The 23,912-nt window shown below is 32.8% G+C and overlaps 6 protein-coding genes across 8 annotated transcripts; 4 read left to right on the forward strand and 2 right to left on the reverse strand.

The window, feature by feature from the left end:
- Positions 1–4,253: 4,253 nt before the first annotated feature.
- On the forward strand, positions 4,254–9,213 carry Nvd (cholesterol 7-desaturase nvd). Its single transcript, XM_072012442.1, has 6 exons — positions 4,254–4,714; positions 5,757–5,941; positions 6,853–7,019; positions 7,117–7,295; positions 8,169–8,549; positions 8,817–9,213. The coding sequence occupies exons 1-6, from the start codon at positions 4,625–4,627 to the stop codon at positions 9,051–9,053; spliced, it is 1,239 nt and encodes a 412-aa protein (XP_071868543.1). The 5' UTR covers positions 4,254–4,624; the 3' UTR covers positions 9,054–9,213.
- Positions 9,214–10,443: 1,230 nt separating this feature from the next.
- Positions 10,444–13,680, forward strand: Cn-iiib (cytosolic 5'-nucleotidase IIIB). Its single transcript, XM_072013503.1, has 6 exons — positions 10,444–10,585; positions 12,278–12,376; positions 12,512–12,581; positions 12,720–13,072; positions 13,185–13,415; positions 13,538–13,680. The coding sequence occupies exons 1-6, from the start codon at positions 10,559–10,561 to the stop codon at positions 13,637–13,639; spliced, it is 882 nt and encodes a 293-aa protein (XP_071869604.1). The 5' UTR covers positions 10,444–10,558; the 3' UTR covers positions 13,640–13,680.
- A 946-nt stretch (positions 13,681–14,626) lies between these two features.
- Positions 14,627–16,143, forward strand: LOC139992574 (TP53-regulated inhibitor of apoptosis 1). Of its 2 annotated transcripts, none has more exons than XM_074111980.1 (2): positions 14,627–14,920; positions 15,962–16,143. In XM_074111980.1, exons 1-2 carry the CDS (start codon positions 14,774–14,776, stop codon positions 16,046–16,048), a joined length of 234 nt encoding a protein of 77 aa, XP_073968081.1. In that variant the 5' UTR covers positions 14,627–14,773; the 3' UTR covers positions 16,049–16,143. The 2 variants fall into 2 exon arrangements, with proteins under 2 accessions (XP_073968081.1, XP_071869626.1); XM_072013525.1 differs by lacking the exon at positions 14,627–14,920 and adding an exon at positions 14,927–15,503.
- A 48-nt stretch (positions 16,144–16,191) lies between these two features.
- On the reverse strand, positions 16,192–18,535 carry LOC139992550 (5-taurinomethyluridine-[tRNA] synthase subunit GTPB3, mitochondrial). The gene is made up of 5 exons (XM_072013482.1): positions 18,397–18,535; positions 17,767–17,940; positions 17,443–17,663; positions 16,625–17,337; positions 16,192–16,451 (listed from the first exon to the last, which is right to left on the reverse strand). The coding sequence occupies exons 1-5, from the start codon at positions 18,482–18,484 to the stop codon at positions 16,211–16,213; spliced, it is 1,437 nt and encodes a 478-aa protein (XP_071869583.1). The 5' UTR covers positions 18,485–18,535; the 3' UTR covers positions 16,192–16,210.
- Positions 18,536–18,885: 350 nt separating this feature from the next.
- Positions 18,886–22,223, forward strand: Hinfp (Histone H4 transcription factor). The gene is made up of 5 exons (XM_072013467.1): positions 18,886–19,365; positions 19,571–19,907; positions 20,017–20,332; positions 20,492–20,789; positions 20,869–22,223. Exons 1-5 carry the CDS (start codon positions 18,886–18,888, stop codon positions 21,094–21,096), a joined length of 1,659 nt encoding a protein of 552 aa, XP_071869568.1. The 3' UTR covers positions 21,097–22,223.
- On the reverse strand, positions 21,082–23,248 carry Rad60 (DNA repair protein Rad60). Of its 2 annotated transcripts, none has more exons than XM_072013493.1 (6): positions 22,853–23,248; positions 22,670–22,757; positions 22,409–22,526; positions 22,089–22,298; positions 21,785–21,929; positions 21,082–21,704 (listed from the first exon to the last, which is right to left on the reverse strand). In XM_072013493.1, the coding sequence occupies exons 1-6, from the start codon at positions 22,926–22,928 to the stop codon at positions 21,397–21,399; spliced, it is 945 nt and encodes a 314-aa protein (XP_071869594.1). In that variant the 5' UTR covers positions 22,929–23,248; the 3' UTR covers positions 21,082–21,396. The 2 variants fall into 2 exon arrangements, with proteins under 2 accessions (XP_071869594.1, XP_071869595.1); XM_072013494.1 differs by having other exon boundaries at positions 21,082–21,686; positions 22,853–23,247.
- Between the last annotated feature and the right edge of the window lie 664 nt (positions 23,249–23,912).

Genomic DNA, 23,912 nt, shown 5'->3' on the forward strand with positions numbered 1-23,912 from the left:
AGAGATCGTTTTGACAATATAGAATGGAGATTAAAAAATTAATTACTTGAAAATATTACTTGAGAAAAAACGTACATTGTTGAACAGAAAATCGTAGAATCGACCGTAATAATATTTTTTATTTACTTCCGACTTCCTAAATGATAATAACGATAATAGAAAATAATTGGAGAGACGAATAGAGCGAAGAGTCAAGGTTTGTTTTAGTTAACGTTTTATAACGATCGATAAGAAAATTATTGTTCAGTTTTTAAATAATTGTTCTCGTTTTTAGCTCGTTAAATAATTGGTTCGTTAAGTTTGTCCCCCGTTTATTTGTCAGTCATTGATTTTCAAACGACGTTACAAAAATTCCTAGTTCTTTGTTAAAAGAAATTTAACCGCGTTTCCCTTTGTTCTTGTTAAGTTTGTCGTTCTCTCTTATTTTCGTTAATGTTAACATGCCAGCTGTTGAGTTAATGTTGATCGCCCAAGCTTGAAAAATTGAAGTTAACGTTTAACCGGGTTGTGTTTTTGTTTTATAATCCGAAGGATTGGAAAAGAGAAGGTATTTTAGGCTGAAAGTATTCCATGTTTACGCATAAGATATTAAGAGATAAATTGTGCGCAAGAATGGTCAATATTATTGTACTTTTCGCGTAGAATACTCGGAAAGTTTAAACGAAGTTTCACGTGGATATTGCGTTTTCTTTCGGCGATTAGTTAAAAAAAATCTGTTTTCCCCATTGTTCGTTGTTTCGTAGAAAACAAATTTTTTTTTACCGTTGAATTTTCCTACGGACAAAGTTAATAATCGGTTGAAAAGAAAACGAGGAAAATTTGTACAGCAAAAAAGACAAAAAAGAAAAAAAGAAGGGACGTTTACATTGTTTATCCGTAAATATTTCTATTTTTGGTTCTTCACCGCTGTGCCTTGACTTTTACTTTGCAAGCGATCGGTCACGTTAATTGTGTTCACGTTAAACGTGTTCTCGATACCATAAATCTCCGAACAAACGACTCACAATTATCGTAGTATACGAATATTGTATTGCGCGATACGATACATAAACGAATTAATCGTCCGTTTAATTCGTTTATTTATTTGTTCCCGAATTGTACTTTTCTATCGAATTGTAATTTTAAGATTAAGACCTTTGTATCGATACTTGTTTATTTAACTATATTACTCGCCGATCAATTACCGAACGATCGAATGACAACGGTTCGTTCGTTCGCTCGATCGTTGATTATCCGACTTTCCTGCGTGTCGATTCGTTAAACAATTGTGTCTTTTAATTGTAATCGTGTGTATTCGATAAAATATTAATCGAGGAAAAGAAACGTAGCCGGTGAAGCGTTTTAAATACCCGTTTATAAATTCGTGTGCCGATTAATCGACATTGTAATTAATACTTTTAGATAGCGTGTGTGTACGAGTGAATTTTTTTTTTACCTCTACCGTTGATCCAATTTTTCCATCTTGATGTTATTATGCCTGTGAACATTAATGAACAACGAGAGAAGAATCGACTATTAAGCGTGTACGAATTAAAAGATACGTGTAATTATTTAATTTTTATTTATTCTTTGGCATTCTGTAAAGTATTTAATGTACTTATGAGCTCTGCATAAATAAAAAGCAAGTTACTTGCATCACATTAGGCAAAACTATTTTATTCGATCTTGCAGCTTCTTCTTCTACGATCCTCTTCCCTCGTCTCTTCTATCGATGTAAATGGTTATTCATCGAGTAGCCTGTCGCTCCTAACTGTTCACATACTTTATACAATTTGTGCTAACATAAGAAAGTAACGAGAACCTATCGACTAAAAGCGACAAATTATCATATAACACATTGTCATATAGGTCTCGTTTCTTTGGTTCTCTTTGTAAAAATAGTAAAATGATTTTTAAAATTAAATCGACAATTAACGACGTCACCGAATACATGTATAACGTAATATATTATAATGCATTATAGAATTGCTATTGTAGTTCCCTTTAATGTTCGATGCTTCTTATGAAACTATTAATACGTTATGGTTTTCGTACCTTTTATTCGATAAACATACGAATAACGTGATATTAACGTATCGTTAAATGAAACCGATACTTTTATCTTATGGAACTCTTATTATACGGATGCCAAGTGTGTCCCATTGGTCCCAAGTGATCCCAGTGTCTGTTCTATGAGAACGTCCCGTAGAAACGTTCCTTTCCCATAAAAATTCCACGGGCACAAGGTATTTTCTCGAACGACAGGAGCAGAATTTCTTTTTTAACAGAGAAATAACTGTTTACTTCGATCCCAATATTCTGATTATTCTCACACAGAACGTAATAATTATTTATCAAGGCGTAATTTTTACCGACTGATTCGGTAAACATTTTTCTAGGATAGTTTTCAACAGTGGAGTATTCCACGAGCGGATATTTGTTTCTCCCTCTAGAAACAACTGTTTAAAGCAGTACTTGGTTGCGTTACATATAAATTCCCGGCGACCTTGAACTCTCTAAGATTTCAAAGTTCGTACTTACCTAGATGTTCCCGTGGCCCGGTTTAAAATTCAAACGACGTCTCTAAACTAAACGTACAATATTATGCACGCTCGAACGTAGAAAATGTTGCGTATCCTGGTCGGTCTCTCTAGCCGGGGATTTACCGAAAATCACGGTAACCACGTCATAAATCGATAGCCGATCGTAAGATATAAAGAAGGGAAATAGTGGAAAAGAGCGGCGAAGAGGAAACGAGGGGAAAATAGATGCGGAAAAGCGTAGGACTAAAGATAGAAACAGTCGGAAATCGATCGACAGCGTTGATAAAACGAAACCTGGGAAAGAAAAGACAAGGAGGGTAAGCAGAATCAGAACGATTCGCGATAGAAGAAAAGATATGCAACAAGGACTTGGAAATCGGCCGTGGCTGTACATAATTCTAAGCGGAAAAATGTGGTAACCGATGTGATCGGCTCGATCGAGATTCGCTGGAAAGGCCAGGTATACGATTTCTCACTGACAAATATTCCTCGACATTTGAATAGCCACATCGAATAGCGATGCGTTATGTATTACATTTCATAAGCGGCATCGCGATATAGCTTATAGCTTTTGTCGTAAACGAAACACGTTACAACTTAATGATCGATTTATAAATATAAAAACGATCTCGTTGAATGTCGTACGATTCGAATATATTTTCTTGTATCGCGATGTATGTACTTGTTCGAAGAAACGCAAACGCAAACGCACGTAACACGAAATTAGGAGAAAGAGATAGAACGAATAAGGCGGTATTTAAGTAGGAACGATCGAGTAGGAGCAAGAATCCGACGAAACAAGACGAAACACGGATCCTAAAGAAACATAGATAGCGAAGGTGCAATTAGTTTGTCGATATTTTTACGGAAGATTTATGGTTTATGGTTAAAATAAAATTTACCGGGAGAAAAATATTATAATAATATCTATTCGAGTGAAAATCGAAGATGTGACCGACGAAAGATCGATGGGTCCTCCGCAATAGACACTGTCGGAGACGTTAGTACACCTCGGAAAGGTATAAAAGGCTCTGTCTAAGGACGAAGTGGCTCAGTCGTTCGAAAAACGATCGAGGGTTCGGAATCCGTCTGGTAGACCCTCCTGAGCGCCTCTTTGCTTTTTCCAATTCTATCGAACTATCGCGTACATCTTCTCAAACTGTCGTGTCCCCTTCGTTCTAACTACTATACTTCGAGATCCGACGATAACCATTTGCATTAGACGGTCGAGTTAGTTAAACCTGATATGGAATCGTACGAGCCAAGGGAACGCAACGACCGATACATTGTACGAAACGAGAAGAGTTAAGAGGCCGTTAACGAGAGGGACGCGCGTGAGAAAGAAGAAAATAAGTTCGCGTGACTAACAAGTATCGAGGATAAGAAATAACGAAGAAGAGGTGAGATCGAGTGAACTGGAATCGACAGAGTTGATATCATCTTGTTCCTATCGGTTTTTCTTTCTTTTCTTCTTTCTCTTCTTTTTCTCCTTCTTCCTTTTTCTTTTTTCCTTTCTTTCTCTCTTTCTTCCTTTCTTTCTTTCCTTCTTTCTTCGTTTTGCGATCAAATTTGAGAACGGCTCGAGATCGACGAGCGGGGGAAAGAATTACGAATGCAGGAGCAGAGGTTCGAAAACATAACAAAGACAAGTTCGTAAGACAAGTGTACGGAACAGGTGTAGAAAAATATTAAAAGAAGGTGGTGGTGGTGGGAGGGGGGGGGGGAGGGAGGGAGGAGCAAAAATAAGAGCAACGCGACGAAGAGCGGGATTAGTGGAAGAGGAAGAAAAGGAAGAAGGGAGAAAAGGTAGAGCAAGAGGGAGGAGAAAGGAAGGAAGTAAGAGAGAGTGGTGAGGAGCGAAAGAAGAGAAAGAAGAGGAAAACGAGGTGCTGAGAAAGAAGGCTAGAGGAGAGGAAAAAGGAAGGAAGGAAAAAGAGAAGAGGCCGAGCGGCAGGAGAAGGAAAGGCGAAAAGAAAGAGAGAAAGAGGAGAAGCGAGGGCAAGGAGAATAAGAGAGGTGGTTCCGAAGGTGTTCCAGAGGGACAAGTTTTTAGAGTGCACTTGCTTTTCTTCGTTCGGGGGCAGAGGGTGAAGAAGACAACGATGGCCGGATGGTGGAGCCTCGGTGGTGCTTTTCTTCTGCTTTTTGGTATTCTCCTTGCTTCCTATTTGTACAAGATCAACTGGATCAAGGTGAGTCCTCTTCGATACCATTGCCCGGTTTACCTACTTATATCGCATCTTTCGCTCTCCTTCTCGCCACTGTTCGAATTCAAACCGATCGATATTTTCCGTTCGTAGAAGAGATTCGAGAGTAATCGAGATTACAGTAGTTGGTTAAATTATCGAAATAAAATATTATTAATTACGTGATGTCGAATTAGGTCGAATTCTATTTTTTAAGAGAATGTGAAAAGAGGAAAAAGCGAAAAGAAAAGAACGAGAGAAAAAAGAGAGGGATATTTTGCATAGATCACGCTGAAAGAAATAAAGATTCGAAAGATTCGAGTGTAATTTTAAAATCACGTTGGCTTTCCATGAAATTTCCATTAAATTTCGATCGAGACTGAATCGACGTTTTAAAGTTACGCGTACCACGATGTTCCGACCGTCGCTAAGTGTATCTTCCTTTTTATCAATTTAATAAACATTAAGAGATAAATATCGTTAAATGTTATCTACGCATCAACTACTACTAACAACGTTACTTACATAAGTAACATAAAATTACCTTCGGCGAAACGTTAACGCCTATATCGATTCCTCGAAAACGTGGAAAGAAGTGGAAAAGAAGATTTACTAAAATTTGTCGACGCTCGCGCATCTTCTATTCCGTTTCTATTAGCCGAATCTATACACTTTTAACGCAAACGACACACACGGGTGCGTACAGAAGGCAGCACGATGACATTATGTTTACAAACGAAGAAGAAAGCAGATTTCTTTTTACGCGTGACGCCAGAAGAATATCCTTTTTCATCGTATCAGCGATTCTTTCTATCCACGAAAAGAAAACGTGATACGCTTCCATGTTTTGCACGTCGTAATCTTAAGTTTAGCGAACGATGATTTTATCGAAATCACTATCGCTTTCGTTGCCACTTTGTCGAAAATGATAAAAACCGTTGTTTTCAACCGGTGATCAAAGACACCTGTTTTTATCGTAATTTCGATTCGTATTATTAATTTTTTATGAAGAAAAAGCTGCACAAATAATTGGCACTGCTCTTTTCAGGACCTAAGATTCGAAGGTGACAACAAAAGAGTTTTAGCGAATTACTTGGAATCGAAAAAGCGTAAATTGGGTAAGCTTCCTCCGGTTTACCCGAACGGGTGGTTTGCCCTGTTAGAGAGTTCTCAATTAGACAAGGGTCAAGTAAAACACGTAGCTGCTCTCGGACAGAATTTTGCCGTCTTCAGGTATTTCGATAAATTAATTTATTAATTTATTAATTTATTAGTTTATAAGAAGAAAGACTAACGACCATATGTTCATTAGAAATTAGTACATAGAGTTAATTTATAGAAATATTACGATAGACGTAAGAAATTGTTAAAAGCGCAACCTCTTTTTTTTTTTTTTTTGCCGATATTTATGTATGCATGGGAAAGTAAAGGGAAAGCGTGGTACGACGAAAGTATCGTGCGAAGGTAAGTAAGTGGAAAAATGTTGGAGAGCGAGGATTTCCGATAAAAGGTTTGGTCTTTTGAGAAAATCCTGAAAATACGAAGTTTCGTCGAGTACGTGTGCACTTGAGAGGTAATGAGAGTCGATTGGACGGGTTTCTTCGCACTTGGCCACTATGAAGTTCTATGCGGTACGCGTGCACTCGAGAGGTAACGAGAGTCTCGGTTGAACGGGTTTCTTCGCACTTGGGTGAAGTTCCGTCAAGTACGTGCGCACTTGACAGAGGTAACGAGACTCGGGCGGATAAAATTTGATAGGCCATTTCCTCGAAAGCGGATGCTCGTGTCAAAAATTCTCGTTTTCTCGTTTTCTCGTTTTCTCGTTTTCTCGTTTTCCACGGGAAATCACCCACTTTCGGCTTCTTTCGAACCACCGAACAGAATAGATACCCGATAAATGCGAGAAAACTCGTCGACTCTCGACTACAAGCGTACACGAGGCAACTTCCTGGTCGATTTTCTCGAAAACGAAGCTTCGTATGAAAAATCGCGCCTACCTCCACCTCCACCTCCACCAGTTTTCCACTCATCTTTGCACGAGGGATCAATCCCTTTCAGCTTGTACCACGATCTCCGGCACACCCTCTATACCGTACTGTGCGTATAGTTAATATCGAGGTTTAACAATTTATACACGTTTAAAGAACAGATAATGGGACGGTGAGAATTTTAGACGCTTATTGCCCTCATCTCGGTGCAAATATGGCAGAGGGTGGCCGTGTAAAGGGTGATTGCTTAGAATGTCCGTTTCACGGTTGGCTGTTTCGTGGTTCCGATGGACAATGCGATTACATCCCCTATGCCGACAAAGGTAACCCGATTTACGACCTCGATTTCCAACGTACGACGAACGATCATCGTATACAGCTACATTTTAATCCTCGATTATATCGTTCGTTTCGTTTTAGTGCCGCATATTGCCAGAACAAAAACTTGGAAAAGTTGCGAGGCTAACGAAATTATCTTCGTTTGGTACCACGCCGAGGGATTAGAACCACACTGGCAGCCGCAAACGATTAGTCACGTTTCAAACCGAACATGGCGTTATCAGGGTCGAAACGAGTTTCTCATCAATTGTCATATACAGGTCAGTTCGATTAGTTTGCCTGTAATTTCCTTGCCCTTTCTTTCTCTTTTCGTACACGTTCGTTTGTCCATCTTGCAACGAACAAACATCTTGCGAACGGACCCGGATCTAAACACTCGGATCTTGCTCTTTGCTTCGAAGAGGTTTAGTGCCACTCGAATAGTTTGTACATGCTTTCGCGACGAAATATCTAATGTTGTATCTCTATAACGTTTAGAGATAACATTTAACAATAGGTAAATAAGGATAATCGGGGTAATTCGATCGATCATGGAAACTAAAATCAAGGAAACCAAGTAGCCATTAACGTTTAGATCGACGGCGATCTCTTAGTATCCTTCTCTTTTCTTTTTCCTTTTTTTAGATATCTGTTAAGTAAAGCTGATGGATATTTGAAATAGGAAATGGATCTTGGACTCCTTGATTGCAGCCTCCATGACGAATCCTAAGAATCGTTGCTTCGGGTTTGCACAGGTAAAGAACTCGTAACTACGTATCATCGCTAGACTGTGGATTTTTAAGCGTTTACAGGAAATTTAAGAGTTAAGTTCGGTAGATGAAACAAATTTTCGCTCAAGCTCTATTTCTCTGGTTCTCTAGCTCGTAAAAATACGAATTTGCATAGATGGCCGCAGCCTGATCCTCGAGCTAAAGCAGAATCAATATAAGCCATAAGAAGAAGATCGTTTTAACGTCGATACGACCTGCTTAGAAATAATATTTAAGTAGACGGAACTTATGAAAAGAGTATATCCTGTGTTAGATCGTATTAAACTTAAATTCTGACGTGACAAAATATCCATTAGAAGGTAGAATTCCGATGGGAAAAAGAAAACCTATAACATTATGATATAAATATTAAATTTTTTATAGGAAGTTGCGGAGAATGGTGCCGATTCGGCACATCTCAGCGCGGTGCACGGACCAGCGATATTTACAAAAATCGCACGTATCTTTTCTGCTTTCGCTCGTCATTCGTGGACGAACGTTAATTGGGCGCCGCATAATTCTTTCTTAGAATCTCAAAACTCGAACGGAACCGAGTCAGAGAAACAGGATGGTGAAAATTTAAGGCACAGAGCGTACATGACTTTACGGCACAGACTGATTCTGTTCGAGAAATTCCAAGTTTTACCATTGGACGTAAACGTTCAACAAATCGGCCCAGGATACGTTGAACTCATGATGCACGGCCCTCTAGGATCCATGTGTATATTCCAAACGGTGACACCGATGGAACCCCTCTTACAAAAGGTTCTAATTTTAATTAAAGTCTCGAGTATACATTTAACTCGTGTCACGTCAAATCTAGCCATTTGCTTCTCCTCGTAATATACCATTTCTACAAGAGACAACGTTCTCTCGAAACAGGATGGTAACCAACTTAAACTTATTTTCTAGAAAAGATATTCAATTGAAATAGTAACAACAGTTTGTTGTTGGTAACCACATTGTTCTTTTATAATACCACGATAATAATAACTGTACCGTCTTCCTTCTAATTGTTATTTGTATCATCAGGTGACTCACGTACTGTACTGTCCACCGTTGCTTGGTCCATACGCTAGTATGTTATTCCTAGGAGAGTGTTTAATGTTCGAAAGAGACGTAGCCATTTGGAATCGAAAGAAGTTCGAGAAACGACCGCTGCTGGTCAAAGAAGATAAAAGTATAATCGCTTATCGCAGGTGGTACGCCCAATTTTATTCGGAGCATAGTCCAAGTTATCATTCCGCTATCAAATCTTTGCAATGGTAGCAATACCTTATCTATTATAAAACGTTCTCTCATCTTTGATAACGCCCGCTAAATTTCATATCTCTGATAATCGTAAGAACGATGATATTAGCGATTATATTAAATAAATACATTTTAGTGCAATAAGATATCTATATTATAAACATTGATTTTCATTCGTATAACGTTAAAAATATCTTAAGAATAATTACAAAGTATAATGTATTTAATCTAAGAAAATCAAATATATGAATGATTATATTAGTATTATTATTATATCTACATGCTATTAAATATTCTCCTTCATAAAAAGAAACGAATGAATTTTCATACCTGTATTCATCACCTTTCCATAAGCATTGTTCGAGTAGAACTATTGTAATAAGTAGAACTATCGTAATATTTATGCAAATTCCTACTTTTAGGAATATATGTAATTAGAAAACATCGAATCGAATAAGAGGACTACACTCTATCCGACGTTTAACGGACCGAGAAAAAACACTTCCAAACCATCCCCTTGAAACTTCTTTATTCGATTTTCCCCACATAAATGCTTCATCGATGATATTAGGGACTTTGAATAATTCAAAATAATAAATAATTAGTGCTGCGCACGCGGTCCCAACTGTCCACTTGCTTCTCTCGCTACCACGAATAAAGCAGCAAGCAATTTACCATTTTCCGATGTTGTTGGCTAAACTGTATAGCTGTGCGTAATTGCCAATGTTGACTTTCCCAAGGAATATAATACTCGATATGATCGCGAACATAATACTCGATCATTGACATCAATTGTTTATTTAATTGTTTATTTGTTTAAAAACAAGAATCAGTGTCTAGCAATAAAAGAAACTCTTCTCACACAGTTCTAACATATATACGAACAAAGTACTCCGCGTTGTACAACGAGCGTGAACATTTCAAATATAATAAATTCTTTGTAATCCAAAAAATCGACATCCTAATTTATCCGTAGTTTGTGCATATAGACGTAGTATATATAAAGCAACATTCAAGAGGACTTCTTAACATTTATATGTTACGAATAACTAAACACGCTATTTTTTTAACATATTATTTAAACAAATGGATTCTTTTATTAAATAATTTATATCATCTAATTCGTCATTGAGAAATACTAATTTCATCAATTTAGACGATCGCTCGATCCGTAGTAGTTTCCGAGATATTCGACAAAACAGATTTTACAGCACAGAATTTAGAGACGGTTTTCGCTCCTTTAATATGGGCAAATATTTTTATAAGAAATTATATCATCTATGAATTTCGTCAAGATCGATGATCGACACTTCGTTACGTTCTTCTGTTAGACTTAGATCCATCGTTTAAAAATTCCCACAGTTAGCCCGGGCTCGACGAAGGAAAATAAGATCACGTGATAGATACACGGGTCACGTGCCGTAGCTGATTGGTTAATTGGATGCGTGGCGGTTCTTCGACGCCTGAAAAACAGTTAGCTCGCTGAACACAAAGACTCCGTTCTCGTCGCGCAAGGGAAGAGCATGACTTCCGAAATAAACCTTGATGATGTAAGTAATTTAAATTTGTCGCGGCTTTTTCTTCTTAGCCAGTTGCATTTCACCTTGTACCATTTCAGTATTGTCGCGGTCGCTATCTTAAATCATAACCTTACTTGGATTAGAATTTTTTGTTATTCATCGTTCAAACCCTCTCTCTTTCTCCCTCCCTCCCTCCCTCCCTCCCTCCCTCTCTCTCTCTCTCTCGCTCTCTCTCTCTCTCTCTCTCTCTCTCTCTACGGTAAAAAGATCCAGTTAAGCAAATAACTGTATCTCCTTTATAATTCTGTAACATAGTTTATTTTAGTTATTATCGATTTCTCATATTTCATTAGAATTATAATTCATCTAAAAAATAAAAAAATATATAAAATCCAATGCGATACTATCATAAAATTACGTAATAGAAAAAATAAATATACTCATTACATACTGATACAGGAAACATGTTCAAAATGAATTGATAGATACGAATAATAATATGTGTCTAACAATATTAACTTTCAACTCATGTTTTCTTTATAGAAAGTGTACCATATCGATCGAAATACTAATATTTACGTTCAACTAATAAATAGAGTGTCTAAATATGTCTATCTTTTTTTATAATATTAATCAGTATCCTCTTTACATATTAACAATTTGTTATTCCAGTATTACAAACCTAATAGACGTACAGATAAAATTGATAAAAACATAACGAAAGACATTAAATTTTTAATTCGAATTTATACGTGGTATATTATTTCACATAATGATTAAATAAGTTAACAAGCGAGAAAAATAAAATAAAGTAATATATGCTAGAGTATTTAAACTTAACCTCTTATATAATACGCTGTATTGTATATTATACATTTTCAACAATCACTTTACTTGCAAATCCGATAGTCTATTTCAATTTAATTAATTATTAAATTATAATCAAGTGTGTGACATATGATACAAAAAGATATTTTATGCTGTCGGAAGGTTTTAGTAACCTAACCTATGTAATATTTAATTTATAATTAACTGTTGTTGAGTTAGAAATTTTAATTATTATTATTACTATTACTATTTTATTCCTATTCTTCTTCTTATTATTATTATTATTATTATTATTACTACTACAATAATAGTAATTATTATTGTAATTATTATTATTATTATTATTATTATTACTATTATCATTATCATTATATTTATACGTAATATATTTTTTTTTACTTTAATTCCACCGTTTATATTTTATACATTTATATATACATACAAACAACTTACATATATGTTCAAAAAGAGATTAATAATTGAGCCTTCTTTGTAACATAATTTTTTATTTATATCAAAATATATGTAATATTATGAAATAAATAATGTTAAATGTATCTTTCGAGAGGTCTTCTTTTATTAAAAAATATTTCTCTCCAATCCTGTTTCAAAGAAAATAAGGAAATTCGTAATTTGGCAGACAGATACTTGTCACAATATGGTGAGATAATTTTTAAAAATAATTCGCTCTAATAATAACAATTTCATGATGATTACAAGAATGACAATGTAAATATCTTTTACAATAGCGCTTTATATATTTTTTACATATAAACTATGCGTTTCTATTTTATCCAATAATAGATATTAGAAAATTTTAACTAAAGTTCAAGATCACATTTAAATTTGAATATATTTCAATGTTATTCTTAAAATTTTTTCTTTTTAATACAGTTCCCAACACTGAAACTAAAACATGTACACATTAAGGACAAAAAACGTCTATTAAGGACAATAAACACAATGTTGACAGATGGATGTAATTCTTTACAGGTACGCATTTTTTCAAAATACTTTTTCATTTTCATTCGTATCAGCTACTTATTGTTTATTTCTACACATAAATTCCTGGTTTCAATCTACACGTATGTACATAATTTTACATTTGTTGGAAAATATTTCTTTCAGATAGTCACTGATTTTGATTTAACATTGACTAAACAACACGTCAATGGAAAAAAGGTTCTCAGCAGTTTTGGTATGTAAATTTATAAACATTATTTTATTATAATCACTTATTAAGGCTTAATTGAATTTATACAAAGTAAAATTTAATGCAACTTTTTATTTATTGCCTTGTAATTTTGGAAAAAAAAACAAAAAAAAAACAAAATAGGAATCTTCAGCAAGTGCAAGCAACTTCCAGAAATATATGCGAAGGAATCAAGTCGTCTTTATCAAAAATACAGACCGATCGAAATAGATCCTAATTTATCTATTGAAGTAAAAACAGAGGCAATGAGAGAATGGATGATAGCGGCAGAGGAAATACTGAAAGGAATACCTTTTACTCCCGATGAAATACCAGAAATAAGCAATATTTATGGGACACATTTAAGGGATGGTACTAAAGAATTTTTTAAAAAACTGCACTTTGTTAAAATTCCAGTACTAGTCTTCAGTGCTGGTTTAGGAGACATTGTCGAAGCAATATTAAAGAATCAAGGAGTTCTATTTGATAATGTAAAGGTAACGGTTAACGCATATACTTTTCTTTATCGCTTTATCTTCTCTGCTTTTTCTAAACTTGTAGTAATAATGGCAAAAAGAATATATTCAGAGTTATAATATTCATTTTTAGATAATCTCCAATTTCCTCAAATACAAAGACGGAAAATTGGCAGGCTTTCAAAATGAAAGACTAATACACGTTTTCAATAAAAACGAACATGCAATAGAACAAGACTATTTTAAAGTTCTTGAAGGAAGGAAAAATGTTTTTTTAATGGGTGATACCATAGGAGATGCATCAATGGTCGACGGAATGGTGAATACATGTGCTGTGCTAAAAATTGGTTTTCTTTATGACAATGTAAGTACCATGTATTGCATCGTGTTTATTTATAACAAATAATTGTCATTGTATGCCTTGTCTTATAATTAGAATTTTTAGAGAAAGATCATGAATTCAATAGAAATTTTGATCCTTTACAGATTGAAAGCAGCCTAGCTTCGTTTATGGAAAAATTTGACATTGTTTTGGTCGATGATCAAACGATGCAAGTTCCAATCGATATATTAAGACTATTGTTATAACATATAACAAATAATTAAATGTGATTTTCTAATTTTTATTATTTATGAAGTGTCTCTTCCACTTAATATAAGCGAATATTTCACCTTTATGTTTTATGTCTATTACAACCATTAAGTGAAACTAATCACCATAGTTTAATTATAATTTATTTAATTCAATTGTAACAGTTTAACAAAATTTATTAAAAGATATCATTTTAATGATAATATTGTTCCCCAGCGTGATTTTAAATGTTAAATATTTATAAAGTATATATTTTCTAGTAAAAACTACTAAATTAATTTCATTAATCTCATTAGAATGACTAAATAACAATTGATTTTTCCTTTGCATTTAAATTTTCATCGAATTTATTTAAAAATCAAACAGGTCCGTACTAAAATTTTACGCTATTAATATTTTTAGAGAAACTTTTCAAATTAATGAACGTATACATACGTACGTACATGTACTCGCTCATAAAACTTTCTCTTTATAATTATGGCTATTATTATATCGCAGAAAGTAAATAAATTCTGTTCTGCAAAATATAATAATAAGAATAACATTAAATGCAATTGTTGCTAATGGTTATGATAAAATTCCCTATACGAACTACGAATTCATAACACTTTAGTACATTTTAGAAGAAAATAAGTTGAGAACCGTTGATCAATGATTAGTCTTTAATACGCTACTTACTAACCAAAAAGTACTCGTGTTTCTCGTTTATTGAAGTTTGATAATTTTGCATTCTAAAAAATATTCTGGCGTAAGTTGTTTCTAAATTGCTTTTAATCGAGACAATTTATTTTAGAGTGCTGAATTGTAATGCTCGATATCAACGAATTTTAGAAAACTTAAAACTTAAAACTTAAAATATCTCAACTTGTCGTGAAATAAATCCGATCTTCGACAAATACAATTCGACTAATCGATTCTAATCGATATTAAATACCGTAAATTCGATAATTGATCGCAAATCGAGTCAAGAGCATATAATATAAATTAATTTCAATTGCCTTTCTGTAATTTGATTTATAACCAATAAATCTAAGATTTCTTTTATAGGTATTATTAATTTTTGAGGAAATTACGAGGAACTGTCTTACGTAAAATTATATTCTAGAGTTAGTAATAAATTGAAAAATTAAATGAACAGTATAGCAGAAGCTTGTAATAATCTTAAAAAAGAATATGATGGGTGTTTCAAACTTTGGTTTTCCGAAAAATTTCTTAAAGGTGATTTAGATGATTCAATGTGCTCGAATCATTTTAAATTGTACAATCAATGCCTTCAGGTAACCAAATTAATATTTTCCTAAATTTACCGTTTTTAAAATCTAAACGTTAAAATGTCATGAAACTGAAATATGAATGCGATTTCTTGGGAATCATATTCTCTACAAAATTTTGTGAAAATGAACTAACGATTCTGCAAACGTTCGATAAACTGAAATCCAAAATAATTATTAACATCGTGTGATTTTACCGTACATTTTCCGTATTTGTTTCTCGTTTAAATCAGACCTTAAAATCTCATAAAAGATGTCTAAGACAAAGTAGTCTCTGTGTTGTATGGACGGTAATCATGAATTAAAGCAATGTACAAGTTGGAACATGCTGATTGCACAATTTTCGTTTTTTTTTTTTTTTTTCTGTATGAATAACTAAACAAAATTATTAGAATTAATCGGCGATGATTTAATCCATTAATTTTTTAATTAATAATTTAAATAAGAATATATTATGGAGGCTTGCAAAGAATTGAAAGAAAAGTACGATCGTTGTTTTAATGATTGGTTCTCTGAGAAATTTCTACGTGGAATCAATGACGATAGTGAATGTGCACATTTACTTAAAGTTTATACCAAATGTGTAGCGGTAAGTTAAAATGTTACAAGGAACTTGAATTTTTGTATTTCTAACCTTACTTTTGTTAGCTTATTATTGTGCCGATTGGACTATGAAAGAGCTAAATATACAATTCGAAAGAAATCACTTGAAAACGTGAACAATTGTATAGAATCTAACATTTATAATTCAGAATCATGAAGTTTGTAAGTAATTTTTAGGATTAACCAGTCAAACATTAATCAGTTTTATGCATAAACAGAATATATATTTCAAAACTTAACTTATATTAGACTTTCAATAACATAAAAAATAATATCATACTTTTGGAGTTTGATGAAATTAATATGAATTTATTATGCTCAATTTCTATGTTGCTATTTCTAAATCTTTTGAAACAAATTTTTTATTACTTAATACTTCGTTATAAAACAATTATATTGTTATAATTTATAGGGCGTACTTTATTCGTTATAATTATGTTTCAGCAAGCCATGAAAGATCAGAACATAAATCTGGACGAAGTGAATGTAGCTCATTTGGGAACCGAACAAGAGAAGAAAACTGAGAATTGACAATTATGATTTTAATAGGATTTTCTCTTAATTTTTCTTATGGACGTGTTATATATATTGATATTAAATAAATCATTATTTTTATCATAAAACAATTTACACAATTGTGTTCCCATTATCATCGATAAGCACAAATATGAACATCAATGTTCAAATAGGTTTTTATTTGCCTATACAAAAATTTTTAAATATAATATCTAAAACTTCTTCATTACTGATAGTACCGGTAATTTTGCCAAGTTCTCTTGCTGCATCTCTAATATCTTGTAAGGATATAGCCATGTCATAAGTTGGTGCTACAGTTCTTTCTAAATACAGTTCAAGACAATCTGAGACATGCAATAAATGATTTCTATATCGTGCATGACTGATTACAGGATTTTCTTGAGATGGATCGCCGCACCTGAAATTAAAAATATTGAATTGAATGAATAATCAAATTAAAAATTAAAAAGAAAAATAGGAATGTTCTATTTGAAAGAAATACTGTTTAAATTATACTTATTACAGTAATTATATTTATTCATATAATTTATTATATTACATGATCTTCAATATTATAAATAAAATACTCACAATTCCTCGAAACACTTTCCTAATGCGTTCGTAAGCTCTTCTAAACCTTCTTGCGTCTTACATGATATAGGAACAACATTTTGCTGCCTCCATCTTTCTTTTTCTTTTTCATTAAGTAAGTCTATTTTATTTAGTACAGCAAGAACCCTTTTTTTATGTATTCCCAAATAATTTTTATACTGTTCTAAAAACTTTCCTACAGAAGTTTTTATACTATTTTCCGCGCTAATTACACATATAACAAAGTCTGCTTCTTTTGAGTATTCTTTTGCTTTTCTAATACCCTCCACTTCTATTTCATTTTCTGGATTATTTCTGATTCCTGCAGTATCTGCAAGAATCATTGGATATCCACAAATATTTGTTGTTAACTCTATAACATCTCTCGTTGTTCCTGGTGAAGATGTAACAATTGCTGCATCTTTTCTAGAAAGAAGGTTTAGAAGACTGCTTTTTCCGACATTAGGCTCCCCAAGTATTGCTACGTGTACCCCAGTGCGTAAAATTTCCCCTTTTCTTCCATCAGAAAGATGTTGCTGAATTTCTGTAGATAATGTTTGCACAACAGTATTAGCATCTTCTAACACATTTGATGTTACACTATGCTCTTCAGAAAAATCAACATAAGCTTCTAAATTGGCAAGAACATTTAAAAGCTTAATACGCCAAGAATCATAGAGACGACGAAGGGAACCACTTGCTTGAATAGAGGCCTGTTAATGTTACAATAGGAAATGTTACAACATAGTAAATTCCACTACTATAAGCTAATTAAAAAGTATTCTTTCAGGAGAATATTACAGTAATTTCATTTGTACCTGTTGACGTTGTTTCTCAGTTTCTGCTTCAATTAAATCCCCTATACCCTCCGCTTCAGTTAAATCTATCTTTCCATTTAAAAATGCTCTCCTAGTGAATTCTCCGGGAAGCGCTACATGAAAACGTAACTTTGAAAGTGCATTTAGAATTGATGTCACTACTGCTGGACCACCGTGAACATGGAATTCTGCACAGTCCTCTCCAGTAAATGATTTGGGTCCTGAAATTCATTATTCATCGAATACACGAGTTTCTTATACTATTTATTTTCAATACATAATTTCGACAGATACTTCTTTAAAGTAAGCACCGAATCACATTACCTGGAAACCAAAGGCATAGACCCTTATCTAAAACTTCATTTGTCTGAGGATCATGAATCTTTCTTAAGAAGGCTGTTCTAGGTTTCAGAGAGGATATTTTTGTCATTTTTTCCAATGCTACTAATGCTTTCGGTCCTGAAACACGAATTACTGCCACGCCACATTTACCATATCCTTTAATACAAAAAAAGCGTTTATCATTTAATGAATTAAATAAATTAAAGTAGTTAAATTAAAGTATAGTGAATTCGATAGAACAGAACTACTACTGTAAATTAAATATAATCCGCTTCAAGAAAATAAATTTTTTTAATTAAATAAAAACATAAATATATAGACATAATTAATATTTTTTCAGTTATATCGTATGTTAAATTGTAAATAATAATTTCATTTAATTCGTATTCACTTTCACATTGGAATTTATAGTTAAACATAAAATACTTTAAATGTTTAAATTTGTGATTGCAAGACGCATGCGCAGTTAAAATTGGCGGAATGCTAAATGTCCCATCCGATAAAAAGCAGTGTTGAGGTGCACAGCTATCAAATGAAAATTTCTATATAATAGATATATCAATTTTATAAATATTTGAGCGATGCTAGAAATATAGAAGAAAGTGTAACAACCGGAAGAAAGTGCATAGATCGTAGAGGATCTACATTCACAAAAGTGTCTTTGCAGTAAAATTAGTGAAACAAAAATTCTGCGTCTCATTTTCTTCGAACTGGTAGTTAACTTTCAAATGTTTCTATTTTAAGATATTCGTAACATTTGTGTGCACAATATATTAAACAGTAACAACTTTTATAAATTTAATACGACGTCTTTTTTTCGCATTTATTTCACATTGGATTAGAATCAGGTTAGGTATTTAAGTGCAAGTATTGAGCATGACCATTGATGAGGAGAATGTAAGATGGAAGTTAATGATTAATTGAAAAGGTTCAGTTTAATCAGCATACCGAATATTTTTATCTACATTAACGAACTTTTTAAGTGTTTGACATTTTGTGATAAGTTTTAATAAGCTTTTATAGCAATGCAGAAAATAAAAATTGTATGTGTTACATGAAACAATTTTACGATATGAATATTAAAGTGTAAATTAAGACAAAATGGCAGAATTCGGGAAAAAGTTAATCACTAGTAAAGATGTACAGAAATGGTGTAACGATTGGGTAGAATTGCAAAAGAATTTTACATATACAGATGAACCGCAATGTAAGAAAAGACATACAGACGACGATGATAGTTATAATACTGATTCCGAGTTTGATTCCGTATCAGAATGTGGAACAAAAAGAAGAGTTGGTTTCCCGCTGAAACGTGAAATTTATCATCTATCCTGCGAATGGACCAGCTGTAAATATGAAACCAATCACGTTGAGAGATTCGTAAATCACGTGGCCACACACGTGTCTGATTTAAATACGCGGACCAATGAGAAAGAAATCAGTGTTTACATATGTCAATGGACTGGCTGTTTGTACGAGAGTGATGATCCCGATGAGATCTCTAGGCATGTTAATTATCATGCCTATCATACTAAATTGAAATGTATCGGATCAAATGTTCGCACCAGAATTAAATTACCTGTAAGAAATTATCCACTAGTAGTAAATTATAAGTGACCAACAAAATTAATCATTTTATTTCATAATTTTTATTCTACGATTTTATTTTATAATTATTTGCTCGCTATAAATATTATTTTAATAAAAAATTCCAAGCATAAGTTCTCTTTAAAAATTAAACAGAGATATAAAAATATTTACGGGATTTAAAATGTTAATATTTCAGAAATGTCGTAGAGATCCCGAATGGAAAAATGTTGTGGATCTTCCAGCGCCACTTCTTTGCCGTTGGGAAGAATGTCTGAAACACTTCAGAAATTATCAGTTATATTTGTATCATGTGGCTGTTCATATTGAGGAAGGTCCTAGAGGTAATAAAATCGAAGGAGGTGTGAAATGTAAGTGGACAGGTTGTGGCAGCTTATATCCCAATTTGTACAAATTGAGGAATCATATCAGGCATCATACAAAAGAAAAGATCGTTGCCTGTCCCGATTGTGGTGCTACCTTTGCTTCCAATACAAAATTCCATATACATTGCAAACGGCAAATTCCAATTGACGGTAAGATTAAAAATTTCTATTCAAACAATTCCTCTAACTATCACAGTCTATCCAGATATTATGTGGTGTTACATTTATAAAAAATTACTTACTTTAATTATTATATTAGTTCAGGGATTCCAGTGCTCCCATTGTAATAAGTTTTATCCGACTGAAGGAATTTTGAGAGATCATATGCGAATGCATGTTTTCAATTATAAATGTACTCTTTGCGATATGAGTTGCGACTCACCGGCCAATTTAGCCAAACATGTTAGATATCGGCATGTCTCTACTAGAAGTTTCCCTTGTCAGCTCTGCAATCATGCTGCCAAATCTCAACAGGATCTAGATACGCATATGACAGTTCACACAAAAGGACCTAACTTTTCATGTCATTTTGAAGGATGCCAATATAAATGCAAGGGCGCCTATACTCTTGATAGGTACTGGAAACTTTTATTTCCTGAAAATTCAAATAAAAAGGGCCGAACAAATATTAATGTATCTCATTTTGATTGTTCGAGAAAGAGAAAGACAGAAAGAGAAACCAAGAGAGAAAAAAAAACTTCATTTTCTTTATGGCGGTAAATTTATATTTTAAGGCACATCGAACGAGTTCACACTATGCAGGTGCGATGGTATTGCTGTCATGAATGTCCAGTAAAATATAGGAAAAGCTATAGACTAACAAGACATTTAATTGAGACACATCAATTGCAATTACCTAGTGGTCATACACGATTCCAATACAGTCACGATGAAGATGGATGTTACAGATTACAAATGTTCAGATATGAAGCTGTCGAAGAAGAAACAAATCCTTCTATTAACCAGCCAAAATTGCAAAATAAAAAATTTAAAATCAAATTAAATAAAGACGCCAGTGTGCCTCAAATTCAGGTAATATGTTTGTTTGCAGTAAAGTTTATAAATAGTTGTAAGAGAACTTGATGTTCAAAAATGTTACGTTATCTATTAGGTTTTTGAAGATTTGGATGAAAATGAAGGGGAAAATGAAGACAACGAAGTGCAAGAAATGTCAGGGGGGAAAAATGACGAAGGAAAATCTATGCCGGTGATTTCGAATATTCTGATAACGATCGATGAAACTGATGCCGAGGGAAATATAATTAGAAGTAGAGTTGTGGAAGCGCAAGAAACTATGGAATTGCCACCCACCGAAGGATCACCATTAATTTTGACATAAATTTATTTCACAATTGATTCATACAATTTTTTATTATAATTCAACAGGAACAAAGTTTTATATATTTATTATAAATTGCTTATGATTTTTATATTTTTTGTATTTTATATTGTTTCTCTTTCATAATTATTATTAATTGATACTTTATGTATGTCCCATAAAAAGTTTATAAATTGATCAATTTGGAACGAAGTACTTAATTTCTTTCATATGAGACACATAATTAACTACAAATAGATAATTTCATTTTAAATAAATTTATCAAATATGTTTTTTTTTAATAAATAAATCTCTTATAAACTAGGAAGATAATCGAAGATCAAAACAAGCTTCGTCTTCTATATCTAATGAATCGGGTGTATCTGTAGCCGAAATTAATTCACCATCGAAATACAGTTTAATTTTTGATTGCTCGACATCAAATTTTTGAGCACATTTCTCTAATAAAATTTTGAAATCGTCATCTCGTTTAACAGAAACAGTTAGATTTTTCTTGCCTGTTGTTTGTATTTTTATTGTACAAACGTTTTCATTGTTCGTGTCTTTTCGAGGCATAGTGTCTGTACCGTCCCTCTTAACAATGCCTCCCTCTGTAAACATTTTTTTTTCTATTTTTATTTGGAAAAAAAACGTTAAAAGAAACTATAACTTTGTGCGAAGAAGATCAAAGTGGCAATGAACAATTTACCAAGTATGTCTATCACAGACAAATTTATGGAAGCTGGTGTATCAGTTTGTTTAATAGTTACATCTTTTTTTGTTATTAAAATTTCATCTGTAGATACTTGTTCTAAATTGGCAAAATATTCAAAAATTTGTCGAAAGTTTTCATTCTAAAACAATGCAAATATTTTTATTTTTGAAATAAAGGGATAAACAATAAAATTAATAGTTTTTAAAATACATAATTAGTGTGGCATAATTGTAATAATTTCATAAATTATGAATTACGATTATGAAATATGTGTAATTATTATATTTTGATTACGTACTTTACAAATATTCAAACGATGTATGTTCTTTGATCGCCAAAGGATTTTAATGTTTATTTCATAATCCTCAGTCTCACTAGAATGTAAATTCTCTGGTGTACTACTTTCAAGTATGAATAAATCATTTTCAGGTGATATTGGTTTTTCTTCTATAGAAACGATTTCTAGATCTGAATCCGTCTCATTGTCAATCTGCCATGCATTTCTTTTCTAAAAAGAACACCAACGAAATTGGATATACAACGTATTAATTAGATTCGATCAATTGAATTAATAATTCCATGGATTCATGAAAAGAGCGTTTGTCTTTAATTGTTTACTTGTCTTTGTCTTGCCAACCGATGCCTAGTAGTGTTTCTTTTACCTCTTGTATTCTGATTTGTTTTTTGTTTTCCTACTTTTCTTGTTATTCTAATTCTGTTGGTGTCTTCTAGAATTCTGTAAGGTAATAGGAAACTTTGAGTTAGCATAAGATCATAGCGAAAAGTTATTAACGATGTATAATACATGAAATTTTTAATTATAAAATCTCATAAAAACTAATTTATTATAAACTTCATATGTATTAGATGTGCACCAACTCTTTGTTATTTTTTTGTATCTTCTTCTCCTTATCCTCCCCCTTTTGGTCGTTATGTTGCGGTGGTGGCGGCGGCTTTTTCTTTAAGGCTATACGTCAATGTTTAATTATATCATCTGTTTTTATGTTATACTGTAAATTAACAATTTAAAAACATTACTAACAATAATATTTTCGTACGTACCATTTAACTTTGCAACAGAATTTAAGTACATATCATCATCGTCGTCGGATGAACTTCCTAATTGAAATGTCTCCATTATTGTCCAGTATTGTTAACAATATTATGATGTAAAGAGGAAAGTGAATTGTAATGGTACAACTTTTAGTCCGACATTCCTTTACCTCACAATAAAAGAGGGTTAGATATTTAACGAAAGTATTAGTTTTCGAACACTTTCAGCTACGCAATGTTTTCTATGCGCCACGTCAAGAAAGAAACGAAATTTATGTAACAACATTACTATTTAAAGAATTCAAACGAATAATGCATATTGGAGCAGAATAAATGAGTTTTTCTTTGATATCACGAACTTTTCTTATTCTAAATTGTATTTTAAATTGTGATTGCAGTGCCATCTTCATAAAACCGTACGATTTAATCGATCTGTTTACTGCAAGTTACATATACAATAAAGAATACTATATGTTACAATGTTTATAAAATTATATAAAAATGAATGTAAAACTCGATAGCTAAATATAAAAGTGTTTATTATTCATTAATTACAGTATTTCTTATCATTAACCGTCATTGGGGTTACGATATTTCAAGACAATACAACTTCTGTACTCGGAGTATCCTTTAAAATTTAAATTTCGAATGTAATAAGGGAGGTAAATAAATCTGACACGACCGTTTCCAAATTTTTTATTAAAATTCACTTTTGCGTAACATACTAATACAGTCTTAAAAACACTGCGTTGCTTCTAATTTAATAATACTCGAACGTATTAAACGTATTACAGGGTATCGATGATACCAGATGGTTCAAATGAACGAAGTGGAGATGATTCTACATGAAAAAACAAGTCGAGAATATCGAGTAAAGGTTTTTCATGCTCGAGAAAATCAAATTTAAAAATTCGTTTGGCATACGTGAATTTGACCGAGTACCAACTGGTAATCGAACTAAACAATCGGCAGAAGGTTATCTTACATGCGAGAATAAGTGAAAAATGTTGAATAAAATTATTCCGTTCAAGGCCATGTTTTCAAGAAAATAGTTTGATACACGCGCGTT

Source organism: Bombus fervidus, chromosome 11 (assembly GCF_041682495.2).
Source record: "Bombus fervidus isolate BK054 chromosome 11, iyBomFerv1, whole genome shotgun sequence".
Classification (NCBI taxonomy): Eukaryota; Metazoa; Arthropoda; class Insecta; order Hymenoptera; family Apidae; genus Bombus; species Bombus fervidus.

Bases quoted from the DNA above. Each gene is read 5' to 3' on its own strand.
- Nvd (XM_072012442.1), top strand. From the start codon at position 4,625: ATGGCCGGATGGTGGAGCCTCGGTGGTGCTTTTCTTCTGCTTTTTGGT. The intron at 4,715-5,756 runs GTGAGTCCTCTT...TGCTCTTTTCAG, and splicing joins ACAAGATCAACTGGATCAAG to GACCTAAGATTCGAAGGTGA. The intron at 7,296-8,168 runs GTCAGTTCGATT...AATTTTTTATAG, and splicing joins TCATCAATTGTCATATACAG to GAAGTTGCGGAGAATGGTGC.
- Cn-iiib (XM_072013503.1), top strand. From the start codon at position 10,559: ATGACTTCCGAAATAAACCTTGATGAT. The intron at 12,377-12,511 runs GTACGCATTTTT...TATTTCTTTCAG, and splicing joins ATGGATGTAATTCTTTACAG to ATAGTCACTGATTTTGATTT. The intron at 12,582-12,719 runs GTATGTAAATTT...AAAACAAAATAG, and splicing joins AAAGGTTCTCAGCAGTTTTG to GAATCTTCAGCAAGTGCAAG.
- LOC139992574 (XM_074111980.1), top strand. From the start codon at position 14,774: ATGAACAGTATAGCAGAAGCTTGTAATAATCTTAAAAAAGAATATGAT. The intron at 14,921-15,961 runs GTAACCAAATTA...ATTATGTTTCAG, and splicing joins TGTACAATCAATGCCTTCAG to CAAGCCATGAAAGATCAGAA.
- LOC139992550 (XM_072013482.1), bottom strand. From the start codon at position 18,484: ATGAGACGCAGAATTTTTGTTTCACTAATTTTACTGCAAAGACACTTT. The intron at 17,941-18,396 runs GTTGTTACACTT...TTTGTATTAAAG, and splicing joins GATCTATGCACTTTCTTCCG to GATATGGTAAATGTGGCGTG. The intron at 17,664-17,766 runs GTAATGTGATTC...AATGAATTTCAG, and splicing joins TCTATGCCTTTGGTTTCCAG to GACCCAAATCATTTACTGGA.
- Hinfp (XM_072013467.1), top strand. From the start codon at position 18,886: ATGGCAGAATTCGGGAAAAAGTTAATCACTAGTAAAGATGTACAGAAA. The intron at 19,908-20,016 runs GTAAGATTAAAA...TTATTATATTAG, and splicing joins ACGGCAAATTCCAATTGACG to TTCAGGGATTCCAGTGCTCC. The intron at 20,790-20,868 runs GTAATATGTTTG...GTTATCTATTAG, and splicing joins CCAGTGTGCCTCAAATTCAG to GTTTTTGAAGATTTGGATGA.
- Rad60 (XM_072013493.1), bottom strand. From the start codon at position 22,928: ATGGAGACATTTCAATTAGGAAGTTCATCCGACGACGATGATGATATG. The intron at 22,758-22,852 runs GTACGTACGAAA...ATTGACGTATAG, and splicing joins TTCTGTTGCAAAGTTAAATG to CCTTAAAGAAAAAGCCGCCG. The intron at 21,705-21,784 runs GTAAATTGTTCA...AAATAAAAATAG, and splicing joins GTCTGTGATAGACATACTTG to AAAAAAAAATGTTTACAGAG.